The sequence below is a fragment of the Aphidius gifuensis genome, linkage group LG3 (assembly GCF_014905175.1).
Source record: "Aphidius gifuensis isolate YNYX2018 linkage group LG3, ASM1490517v1, whole genome shotgun sequence".
Classification (NCBI taxonomy): Eukaryota; Metazoa; Arthropoda; class Insecta; order Hymenoptera; family Braconidae; genus Aphidius; species Aphidius gifuensis.
Window position 1 is genome coordinate 13,570,316 of NC_057790.1, and position 13,043 is coordinate 13,583,358.

The 13,043-nt window shown below is 28.0% G+C and overlaps 1 protein-coding gene across 2 annotated transcripts; it reads right to left on the reverse strand.

Moving 5' to 3' along the window:
- Positions 1 to 1,342: 1,342 nt before the first annotated feature.
- Positions 1,343 to 3,398, reverse strand: LOC122852009 (probable uridine nucleosidase 2). 2 transcript variants are annotated; one of them, XM_044151555.1, is made up of 5 exons: positions 3,261 to 3,398; positions 3,056 to 3,144; positions 2,689 to 2,887; positions 2,197 to 2,625; positions 1,343 to 2,099 (listed from the first exon to the last, which is right to left on the reverse strand). In XM_044151555.1, the coding sequence occupies exons 2-5, from the start codon at positions 3,115 to 3,117 to the stop codon at positions 1,791 to 1,793; spliced, it is 999 nt and encodes a 332-aa protein (XP_044007490.1). In that variant the 5' UTR covers positions 3,118 to 3,144; positions 3,261 to 3,398; the 3' UTR covers positions 1,343 to 1,790. The 2 variants fall into 2 exon arrangements, with proteins under 2 accessions (XP_044007490.1, XP_044007489.1); XM_044151554.1 differs by having other exon boundaries at positions 1,512 to 2,099; positions 2,197 to 2,643.
- Between the last annotated feature and the right edge of the window lie 9,645 nt (positions 3,399 to 13,043).

The window sequence follows — 13,043 nt, forward strand, 5'->3', positions numbered from 1 at the left end:
AATTTAAATGGTCAAGTAAAAATGATAATTGCTTAATCAAAGGAATACCTACTTCTTAAATTCACATTTGTGGTTCTACCAAGAAGACTAGAAAGAAGAGGAGTCAACTCCGTACATTGGAAATGGGACAAAATATGTCCTGTACCTCGAGCTTCTTAAATTTGCCAATTTGGCGCTGATTGGGTTCTACGTATAAAGTTAGTTATTTTGTCAGTTATTTCCGCAAAAATACTAGCTGGATAAAAATTGATAATTTGTTCGTTGCTAGCAAAAACTGGTGAAGTAATGCAAAAAATGCTTACATATTTTTTTTTTTAGAACGAACAAAAATTAATACGGATGGTACCAAGTAATTTTATATACTTCTTAATATTATAGTTTTTTCTATCGAATGATTGAAGGACTTTACAAAAAGATGTGATATCTAAACAAAAAAAGAAACACAGTTTTTTTTACAAAAAGGAGCGTCAAGTATTCAAAATCCCCACTAATTATGTGATTATAGTAATTTTATTTTATATTGATATTTATTAATTTTTTAGATACAAAAAGATATAATACCAAAATAAGTCAAGAAGGAAATATTTAACGCATATAATTAAGTCTTAATCTTTGACAAAATTTTATACTTGACCCCACCCGGTTCTTCCCAAATAAAATTTAAAGACTTTCACACTAATGCAGATCTACTGAAATTTAGTAGACGTTCACTTTCAACATAAATGTATGCGCAGTCACAACCTTGCAACTTTATTATAGTAGTTTCATATAAAAAAGACAAGAATAGAGCGTGACAAGTGTGATTTTTTTGAAAATCTATGAAAAGTATTTGAATTATATTAAATTAATGTCTTAGAGCTCAAACGCACGACAAGCTAACTTTTGCTTGTAAACATGGCTGACGTAATTCTGAGTGATCTAAGCATGCGCAACACGTAAAATTACTAGAAAAACCACGATGGCTGGGGACATATTACTAGTTTCATGGGAATTAGGACGGCAATGTTTACAAGTTCGACACAACCCAACTTGTTGCGCGTGCTCAGTGCGCTTTACAAGCGAAACTAGGCTTATCGTGAGTTTAAACCCTTAGCTTATTAGCATTGTAACTGAATTCATTTAGATTTTTTGGTGATATCTGGGAAAATTGCATAGTGGACACCACCTTTTACACTGTAAAATATATATTCGGCGCTCGTGTCATATTGTGTCATACGCATTCATTATTGAATTGTTGATTGACGAAATAAGTATATATATATATGTATAGAGGCCGGGTATATATATATATATATATATATATATTTTTAAACACGCCGGCAAGGTAACAAGATTGTACGCTGCCAGTCCTAAGCCTAGATAAAATGTGAAGGGTATATATATATAATAATGGATAATTGGAAAATACCATTAACTCTGTTGTCGAGACGTGTGTAGGCTTCAAATTTTATTTGGGAAGAACCGGGCGGGGTCAAGTATAAAATTTTGTCAAAGATTAAGACTTAATTATATGCGTTAAATATTTCCTTCTTGACTTATTTTGGTATTATATCTTTTTGTATGTAAAAAATTAATAAATATCAATATAAAATAAAATTACTATAATCACATAATTAGTGGGGATTTCGAATACTTGACGCTCCTTTTTGTAAAAAAAACTGTGTTTCTTTTTTTGTTTAGGTAATAGTATATTTGAAACAAAAAATAATTATAATGCAAAAACACAACAAATTTACTCGCGTCAGTGAAAACAAATCAACTTTTTTTAATTAATTTTTCATTTCATATTTTTACGATAAATAAAATATGAGCATTTTTTTAAACTCTTCAACATTGACTTCTTGTACGATTTCAACATTTTTTAGTTTTGTTGTTAAATCAGAGTAGTCAGTGAGTAATCCACCTCTAGCTTCACCATTAATTATTGGAGTTACATTTTTTACAAGGGATTTTTTAATTAAATTTGGCCACAGCATTACCGCTGCTGCCAAAGGATCAGCTGGATTATAAAATGGAGTTTCTTTAATTTTAGATTCAGCTAAATTTAAAAACTTGATAAATTTTGAATCAATACTGCCAAGCTCATCTCGTCTCCATGACTAGGATAAAAAAAAATTTAGTTGATAAATTTATAAAAATTTTTTTTTTTTTTTTTGTTACATTGAATAAGTTTTTATAAGTGAAAATCAATCTTACCATTGATATATTTAATGATAAAACTGTTTCCCATGGAAGCAAAAGATTGATTTTACCTCTTGTTGAATTTAAAAAAATAAAATTACTGGCAGGATCCATACCAAAATTAAATTCAACACCTGGTCGAACATTCCCAATGCCACCAACACTTCCACCCATAACATAAAATCTTTTAACATTATCTACAAATTTTGGATCCATTGAAATAGCTAGAGCGATGTTTGTCGTTGGCCCAAGGACAAGAATTGAAATTTTACCAGCATATTTTTTTGCTAATTTAATTAGTGCAATTGCTGAATGCTTGGATCTATCAATTTCAGTAGTAATTTTTTCATTGAATTGAAAATCACCAAACCCATCTTCTCCAAAAAAATTATCAGATGTATAATTATTAATCAGAGGCTTGTGAGCACCAGAATAAACTGGAATCTTGAGAAAAAATATTAACTTTATAATTTTCAATTATTAATCAAAAATAGTTTTATTTTTTACTTTTGATGCATTGGCGATCGTCAGTATTTTCAAAACATTATTTTCGACGTTTGTTAGATATGTGTTACCATATGTGCACGTAATTCCAACTAGATCAAAATCAGTGTCATTGTTTGCATACGCTGATAGTACAAGCAAAATTGATATTGCATCATCAGCACCAGCATCTGTGTCAATTACAAGTTTATCGGCATTTATCCTAGCAAAATTAATTAATTGAAAGATTAATGAATTTTGATAATTATACAATATGAACAACTGAATTTATGTTTAGAATTGAATCATATAGTGTTTAGAATATAAAAAAAAGGCAGATTGATTTTCTTATTATAAGATAAACAAAACAAAAATAAATATTCAAGATTACCCCAAAGAAGTTGTCATCACTATGATAATGGCAAAAAACGATAATTTTTTTTTACTCAGCATTTTCAGATTTGTTGTAACTGTATTTATCTTGCAAAAAATAAGAAAAATTATTATACATTGTTATCACTAAAACTGTTCACAGTTATTTTTTTTCCTAAACTCCTGAATTTTTTTATTAACTTTATTTTTTTTTTCAAGCTTACCTAAATAGCGTGTTAAATATTGTTACAGTTTACAGCGACGGTAAAACTTAATTTGAATTAAAAAAGGAAAAAAAAAAAAATGATAAAATAATCAACACATGTTGATGAATGATGTCGATATAATATAACATCTACACTTCCGACAATATTTATAACAATTTTCTTTTTTCATTTTATTTATCTACAAATAAATAATCAATTTATTTACAGTATATTGTAATGACATTTATCAGCTGTTTAATCACTGGAATTGTTTATATAGTGATAAGACTTGACAGCTTGATTGCCATACAACTTTTTGTAAAACAACAGAATAATTCAAAAGTAAATACGTATAAAGTTATATTGTATTTTTGATAACGGGAAGGTTAAACTTGCAATATGTTATATAGAAATAATATTTCTGAAGTTTGAGTATTGTTTAATAAGAGGTAAAAAATAAAAGAATATCACTCTAAAGTTAAAAATAATGAATTGGTATTTTGCATGATTGTCCTCAACTCATTTATGATATATTAATTTAAAAAATAATAAGACAAAAAAAGTCATAATTCAAATGCAGTGAAATTGTTTATTTTATTACCGAAATTTTATGGTATAACTGTCTAGACATTCATTGTCATTTCGAAAAAAATATTTTCGGACTACTTCGTTTAGGTAGAAAGTTAGAGTTTTTCAATCAAGGAATTAAAACCTTCTAGTTTTATTATTATAAACAAGGAAGACAACCAAGCAAATAGCCAATAACATCATCTGGCGATTTGACAGATTTAAAGGCAATTGCCGAGTTCGTGCCCGCTTCCACGAAATACCCGGATCAATTTTGAATGTCGTATCTTATATATTATAAATATAATATTTTTTTAAATCAATTTTTCGATATTTATATATTTATTTTTTAAAAATATGAGTCAAAATTAATAAATTTTTGCTTATAAAATAGATAAAAACTTTTACATGTAAGTATATAGAAAATTTATGTCCCCAAAAAACCTCAATTTTTAATTACCTACATCATACCTTGAATAATCAAAAGACGTGAAATATCTAAAAAAAAATGTCAAAATTATGAAATATAAAGTTGAATAATTTGCTGGATAAAAAAAAAAAAATTAGGCGGTTTTTATCAAGAGACTCGGTAGAGTCTCGCCTCAATTTTTAAAAAGCGAGACTCTTTACCGGGTATTAGTATTTTAAGTCAGTGGTCCGTGACGTCGTCGTTTTTAATTTATCAAATGGCGTTCTAATTATTTGTTAAAAAAAAAAAATAAAAATAGTTTCACTATGTATATCGATGCCTCTCTTTCCAATAAGCCTACTCTCGATTTTTTCCAACAAATAATAAAAAAGATATAAGAGTCAGTAAAAGCCAGGTATTAAATCTTACTAAATAGTGGTCTTCGATATTGAGCGATATACCGGAGACACGAGTATCTACTCGGTATACCGAGTACCCAACTATTCGGTATTTTTTTCCCCCGATATACCGGTACTCGGTATATTTTTGGCCAATATCGGACGCGAGTACTTTGACCGGTGGCGACCTCAAAGTGAACTTAAATTTGTGGCCGCATAATAGCGCCATTTTTAGAGGATTTACGTTGCCACATATAAAACAACCTTTATTTGCAGTTGACGTGATGGCGTCTATTTTTGCACAACATTGTGACAACAACAAATTGACATTTGACAATATTAATTATATTTATTTCATTGAGACCAAACAACTAACTAAAAAATAAATATATGAAATGTTTATGCAATATTAACATTATATTTAACAAGTTTTATATAATATTAATAATTATCAAAGAATTAAAAATTATCTGTTTGACTTGACTATAAATATATGTATTAATTTTATTTTTATTGCATGTATTATAATTATTATTGTTAATAATAATTAATTATTACAGGCAAATTTTGTACTGACTGATAAATTATAAAAAAATTAAAGAATGTCTTACAACATTTTGTTTTATTTAGCAAAAAAATACTAGTTGAATTCTTAAAAAAAAAAAAAAAAACAAAGTACTCGATAGTCGATATACCGGTAGTTTTTTGAGCCGATATACCGAGTACCCGGTATTCCCACGAAACTATTCGATTCATTTTATACCGAGTACTTTTGTTGAATATCGAAGACCACTATTACTAAAAAATAAATTTTCAAGCTGAAATGTCTAATTTCTTCGGATACGTTGCGCATACCCCGCGCCTATCCCTACTCCTGAATTTTTTTTATATATGCGTGTATGCAGCCGCATGTGTTAGTTATTTATCATTGATGGTATAGTCTGCTCAAAATCTTATCAACCTCGGAAATTTTTAAGTTTTTTAAAACAAAAAATATAGGGGTATGTAATCGGGGCTCGCGAATCGAATGGTTGGGTTTATAATTTGATAGGGCTAAGGGAAAGAGTTAAAAAAAAAATAATTAAACATAAAATAATCAATTACGCGTTTCCCGTTAGACTTAAAGTAAAATGTTTCAAGTAAAAGTTGTAGATAATAAGATTTTAGGGGGGGGGGGGTAGTTCCTATAAGTTTTTTTGTTTTAACCGACCGTTTACGCGTAATTAATTTTTAAAGTTTGTGATTTTCTATTAAATCGTTACCCCTCACGTGTCCCCACTCAAAACTCCCATGCGCGAGCGCGATAGATATATGAAAAAGAGAGATAGTGTTATTTTGAGCCGACTGTACCCGACTCGACGCACGTACACACACACAGCTATTGTATTTACGCGCACTGTAATAGTATTAGTGATATACACTTTTAAATTCGATTTCAGGCAATTTTCTTATTTCTCGCGTTGTCGGCCCGGAATAACAACAAACAAGAATTGTTAATAAAAAAAAAATCTTAACAAATGGCTCCAATATTCAAAAATGCATCGATTTAAAAAATTTTTTTTTCATCGTGTTAATGATTACATGCACTATCGTATGCTAATAAAAATACTCTCATATCTATTTTCTCATGAAACGTAATTATTTTTGATATAAAAGGGGTGGTTTTTTCGAGAAAATGCCCAAAGACGAAATTAATCTACTACAATCAAAGAAAATTTTCCTGTTCTTATTTTATTTTTCCGTCGATGATTTAACAAATTATTCACGATTTCTCCGGCAAAAAGAATTTTTTTTAAATTCTTTTCGCGACGCGTAATTATTTTTGAGATGAAAGGGGTGGTTTTTTCATGAAAGTGCCCTACAACGAAATTAATGTAATACAATTAAAGAAAATTTTCCTGTTTTTATTTTATTTTTCCGTTGATTATTTAAAAAGTTATTCGCGATTTCTCCGGCAAAAATAAATTTTTTTTTATTTTTTTCGCGACGCGTAATTATTTTTGAGATAAAAGGGGTGGTTATTTCGCGAAAAAAAAATTGTAATATCTAGTAGACAATATGTAGATTATTATGAAATAAATTAATTTTTATGTCTCACCATATTAACAATAGATATTTACATAAACATAAAAAAGAAAAAAACTCGTTCATTTAAAGACTTTTATTTGTTTATGCAAATATTAATTATTGATTAGGCAATACACTTTAAAAATTTATTTACTTTATAATAATCTACATATTGTTTACTATATATTACTATTTTTTTTATTGTAAATATCCCGCGATTAAATTGTTTAAACAATTTAACAATTTAAATTCATCGAATATATACACTTTTTTCTAGTTGTTGAATTATTTAAACAATTTAATCGCGGGATATTTACAATAAAAAAAATAGTAATATATAGTAAACAATATGTAGATTATTATAAAGTAAATAAATTTTTAAAGTGTATTGCCTAATCAATAATTAATATTTTCATAAACAAATAAAATCTTAAATGGAGCTTTTATTTTAAAATATGTTAATATGGTGAGACATAAAATTATTTAAACAATACATATTGTCTACTAGATAACAAGTAACCACCTTCTCAAAAATAATTACGCGTCGCGAAAAAAATTTTGCCGAAAAACGCGAATAACTTTTAAATAATCAACGAAAAAATAAAAACAGGAAAATTTTAATTTTAATTGTTACATTGAGCAAGTTGTGAAACAATAAACACCCAAAAATAATTACGCGTCGCGAAAATTTAAAAATTCTTTTGCCGGAGAAATCGTGAATAATTTGTTAAATCATCGACGGAAAAATAAAATAAGAACAGGAAAATTTTCTTTGATTGTAGTAGATTAATTTCGTCTTTGGGCATTTTCTCGAAAAAACCACCCCTTTTATATCAAAAATAATTACGTTTCATGAGAAAATAGATATGAGAGTATTTTTATTAGCATACGATAGTGCATGTAATCATTAACACGATGAAAAAAAAATTTTTTAAATCGATGCATTTTTGAATATTGGAGCCATTTGTTAAGATTTTTTTTTTATTAACAATTCTTGTTTGTTGTTATTCCGGGCCGACAACGCGAGAAATAAGAAAATTGCCTGAAATCGAATTTAAAAGTGTATATCACTAATACTATTACAGTGCGCGTAAATACAATAGCTGTGTGTGTGTACGTGCGTCGAGTCGGGTACAGTCGGCTCAAAATAACACTATCTCTCTTTTTCATATATCTATCGCGCTCGCGCATGGGAGTTTTGAGTGGGGACACGTGAGGGGTAACGATTTAATAGAAAATCACAAACTTTAAAAATTAATTACGCGTAAACGGTCGGTTAAAACAAAAAAACTTATAGGAACTACCCCCCCCCTCCCCTAAAATCTTATTATCTACAACTTTTACTTGAAACATTTTACTTTAAGTCTAACGGGAAACGCGTAATTGATTATTTTATGTTTAATTATTTTTTTTTTAACTCTTTCCCTTAGCCCTATCAAATTATAAACCCAACCATTCGATTCGCGAGCCCCGATTACATACCCCTATATTTTTTGTTTTAAAAAACTTAAAAATTTCCGGGATTGAAAAAATTTTGAGGAGACTAGTATAGCAGAATTTGTTTCTTTTTCCTTTTATTCAAAGCGTGCATATATAGTATACATACACGTTTAAATTTTTATATTCCAGAAAATTAGTATTCGATTATTATTTTTTATTTATTATGGTATTCACGGTCAATTTAAAGTAGATGAATTACAAATATAATTTATTATTAATTTAAACAAAATAAGTGAAATAAAAACAAAACATAAATTTACAATTAATGTCGCCAAAAAGCCTCAATTTTTAAATACCTGTCTATTCATCATACCTTTAATAATCAAAAGACGTAAAATATCCAAAACAATGTCAAAATTTTGAAGTATAAAGTTGAATAATTTGCTGGATAAAAAAATTTTTTTTTTTAAATTAGGCGCTATTTCGATACATGGTATAATAATAATATAATAAATAATAAAAACTGCAGCGCCTAATTTTTAAAAAAATTTTTTTTTATCCAGCAAATTATTCAACTTTATACTTCAAAATTTTGACATTGTTTTGGATATTTTACGTCTTTTGATTATTAAAGGTATGATGAATAGACAGGTATTTCAAAATTGAGGCTTTTTGGCGACATTAATTGTAAATTTATGTTTTGTTTTTATTATAATATTATTATATTATATTATTATTATAATAATATTATAATAAAAACCGCCTAATTTTTTTTTTTTTTTATTTAGTAAATTATTTAACTTTATATTTCAACATATTGACATTTTTTTTTAGATATTTCGGATCTTTTGATTATTAAAGATATGGCGAATAGTTACACTGAGAGAAATTTTAACTAATAGAATTACAAACGTAAAAGAAAAAATTACAAAATAAATAGTAAAAACTGCGTTCCCCCGTCATTTATAAGAATTATTCGTATATTGATACATAATTTTTACAATAAAGTTATGTAAAAAATCTGGCCATTGACTATATACAATACTAAGCCATAGAATTTACACAATTTTATTGTAATTTCTGTTTAAAAAAATGACTAAATTCATGACACTCACAAGTAAATTTTAGCAGGGTGAGAATTTACCAACTACCGGTTTTAGAATTTACTAAATTTTATTAGTAAATTAATTAATTAGTTAATTAATTTATTTAAAAGTTGGACATTACTTGTGTTAAGTTCGGCAGTTTGTGCTAGATTCACGGAAAATAGCAATCAATTCCCGGCAACATTTTTTCTTTTCTGTTTACACGCTCAAAACTCGAAAACTAATTGTTAAATAGAAAAAAGTTATTCTTGATAAATTGGTTAGAAATAATTAACCAATAATAAACCTCGCTTAACCCCATACCTAGCTTCAACAGATAAGGCTGTAGAAATGCTTGAAATTACATGACAGTTCAATCATTTGTTCAATCGGTCGGCCATCTTTGTGTTATTTCGCCCCACAAACAGAATTTTTACAAAGCTATATAGTAAAAAATATTTAAGTCTATGCTAACTTTTATATGTGTCTATGATAATTTTTATTATATATATAAGAATATTTATTAAATTGTGCAGTATTTTTCATTCAAACATATAATAATTTTTATTGTTTTCACTAAACATGTATGTTCTTTATTTTAATTAACTCATAACTCATAATCTAAGAGATTAATCAAAAAAAGTAATTCTTCATAAATTGTTTAGAATTGAATTTTCAATAATAAACTTCACTCAACCCGATGTCCCCATGGTAGAAGTACTACAGGTATGGCAGTAGTTCATGCTTTTTTCGTCGCGTTCTGCGCAGCCTTATTTTTTCAACCAATCAACAACGCGCCATCGAGCTGTTTTGCTTTTCTTTCTAACACGCAATCTCTATTATAAGAGCCTCTCTCTCTAACATACTGTTTTGACAACTATTTTTTATATTGTTGTAAATACTAATAAATACTATGTACACATACTATGTACACAAATAAATGTATATGTGGAGCATGTTTATAAAAAATCAAAAAAATAAAAAAACCAAGACAGTTTAACAAATAAATTATAATATTTTCATTATTGTTGTTTTTTTTATGCCACAAACAATAGAGGTTGTGTTGTATTTATTATACTTGGATTTATTTATTTAATATAAATAATTAGTTTTTATTTTTGATGTATGTGAATCATTATAAAATATACCAAATCTAGTTGAATAAATATGATAACTTTTGAAAAATTTAAAAAAAACTTGAAAATTTTCTTAACAAATTTGTATCGCGCGCGCATAAAGTCTTCCATTTTTGTGGCAAGAAGGCGACCTTTTGATTGGTCGATTCACAGCGGCCAAACCAGGCTGCGCACTGCCATACCTGTAGTATTTCTACCATGCCCTAACCCCATGTCTATCTGCAATGGATAACGATGTATAGAGGCTTGAAGTAACCTAGCAATTTTTTGACATTTTACACATTTTACATATTAGCTAAGGAAAGGATGTTGTCTGCATGTTTATTTCTTTGGCAAAATTAATTTCGTATAAATTAACATGTGACAACTTCCTTTCCTTAGCTACTATTTTTCCTATGACCATTTATTTATTTAAATAAATAAAAAGCTATGGGAAAAATATTAGCTAAGGAAAGGGTGTTGCCTGCATGTTAATTTCTTTGACAAAATTAATTTCGTATAAATTAACATGTGACAACTTCCTTTCCTTAGCTACCATTTGTCCTATTAGTCCGTAAGACAGAGGCAAAAACAGTGTGTGACACTGAATTGAACGAAATATCTGTTGAATGGTCGTCTTTAAGACCCAGAACACGTTGCACCTATTTCCAATCATTTTTATTGTCTGCCGTCCACGCAGGTACACGGAGAAAAATTTACATTTTTTTTTAATATAATACCATAGCAATTTTTGCGTTATGTTACAGTAAGCTGGAACCATAAGAGCATCATATTAAATTTTGAGATAGGCCATAGCAATTTTCATTGAAAAACGCCACTTACTGGCCGTACGACCTTTCGCGATGTACCATAGTAATTTTTGCGATAGGCAAACGCAAAATTTATTATGTTTATAAACGCTCGTAAAAAAATTTAAAAATATTGTAAAAAAACATTTCAAGCTTAGGATTTGAACCCTATATCATCGGGATACAAATTCCACGAGTTATCCGCTGCGCCACAACAACGTATCTGTAAAGGAAATATTATTTGTTTTACATTAACAATTTGAAAATAAGCAAAGTCACGCCTGCGCAGTTGACTAAAAAGTGGGGCAGTTGACATTTCTGAGTCCTTCATCAATTTTGCTATGGCCCATTGTAATTTTAAATATGTTGCTTTGTATTTGTTAGTGACACCTACAGGAAATCCAAGAAAGTTATTAAAATTACTATGGTACATTGTAAATTTTCAGAGGATCATTTTAATTTTGTCCATAACAACAAAGTAAAATTTTAAAAATAAACAAAGCAAAAAAAAAAAAAATATTTTTTGCTATGGTGCAATGTAATTTTTAGACTGGATTATTTTAAATTTTAAATTTGGTTTCTGTAAAAATTTCTTTATGTGTTGTAATTTTTTCATTGGGGAATAGCAAAAAAAAAACATGACAAAATCGCTATGGTACATTTTAATTTTTCAAGACTACAATTGTTTTTTTTCGTTGAAATGACAGTAAATTTTTTAATAATCATAATATAGTTCTATGGTAATGTGGCACCATAGTAATATTGAGTGAAAATTTTTCTCCGTGTAAGCCAGGTAAAAAATCGATAATTTATATGACTCTGAATTGATTGGAATTTGTTTAATACTTTTAATTTTATTATATTAAGTTAATTTTTAAATTCCAATCAAATGAGTTATCATCCGGCCAAGATATTAATTTTTGAAAATTGAAAAAAACATGAATTATAGCGTACGTCTAAACTGATTGGTGAGCTAGGTTATTTTTCTTTAATGTATTTTAAATATAAAAAAAAAAATTCCAATAAAAAAAAAATCATTAAAAGGGTTAAAAAAATTATTAAAAATTAAATTGAATTGTAGAGTAATGCGGGGGCTGAGCGTGAAAATAATAGAATGGTGGGGAGTTTGACAGTCAGCTTGGAGTTTATATTAGAAGAGGAAAACTATAGAGAAAAAAAAGATAAAAAACTCCCATCACTCTATTATTTTCACGCCCCTCTGTATTCCCCATACCGCTCAGCCCCCGCATTACTCTACACTTCAATTTAATTTTTAATAATTTTTTTAACCCTTTTAATGATTTTTTTTTTAATTGGAATTTTTTTTTTATATTTAAAATACATTAAAGAAAAATAACCTAGCTCGCCAATCAGTTTAGACGTACGCTATAATTCATGTTTTTTTCACTTTTCAAAAATTAATATCTCGGCCGGATGATAACTAATTTGATTGGAATTTAAAAATTAACTTAATATAATAAAATAAAAGTATTAAACAAATTCCAATCAGTTCAGAGTCATATAAATTATCGATTTTTTACCTGGCTTACCTGCGTGGACGGCAGACAATAAAAATGATTGGAAATAGGTGCAACGTGTTCTGGGTCTTAAAGACTACCATTTAACAGATATTTCGTTCAATTCAGTGTCACACACTGTTTTTGCCTTTGTCTTACCGTTTATATAGCTTTTTATTAATTTAATCAAATAAAAACCTATGGGAAAAATATTAGCTAAGGAAAGCGTGTTGCCTGCATGTTAATTTCTTTGGCAAAATTAATTTCGTATAAATTAACATGTGGCAACTTCCTTTCCTTAGCTACCATTTTTCCTATGACCATTTATTTATTTAAATAAATAAAAAGCTATGGGAAAAATATTAGCTAAGGAAAGGATGTTGCCTGCATGTTA

Excerpts from the sequence above, each read along its gene's own strand:
- LOC122852009 (XM_044151554.1), bottom strand. The coding sequence starts at position 3,117 with ATGCTGAGTAAAAAAAAATTATCGTTTTTTGCCATTATCATAGTGATG. Across the intron at positions 2,644-2,688 it reads CGATCGCCAATGCATCAAAA|TTAATATTTTTTCTCAAGAT; the intron begins GTAAAAAATAAA and ends AAAATTATAAAG. Across the intron at positions 2,100-2,196 it reads TATCATTAAATATATCAATG|TCATGGAGACGAGATGAGCT; the intron begins GTAAGATTGATT and ends TTTTTATCCTAG.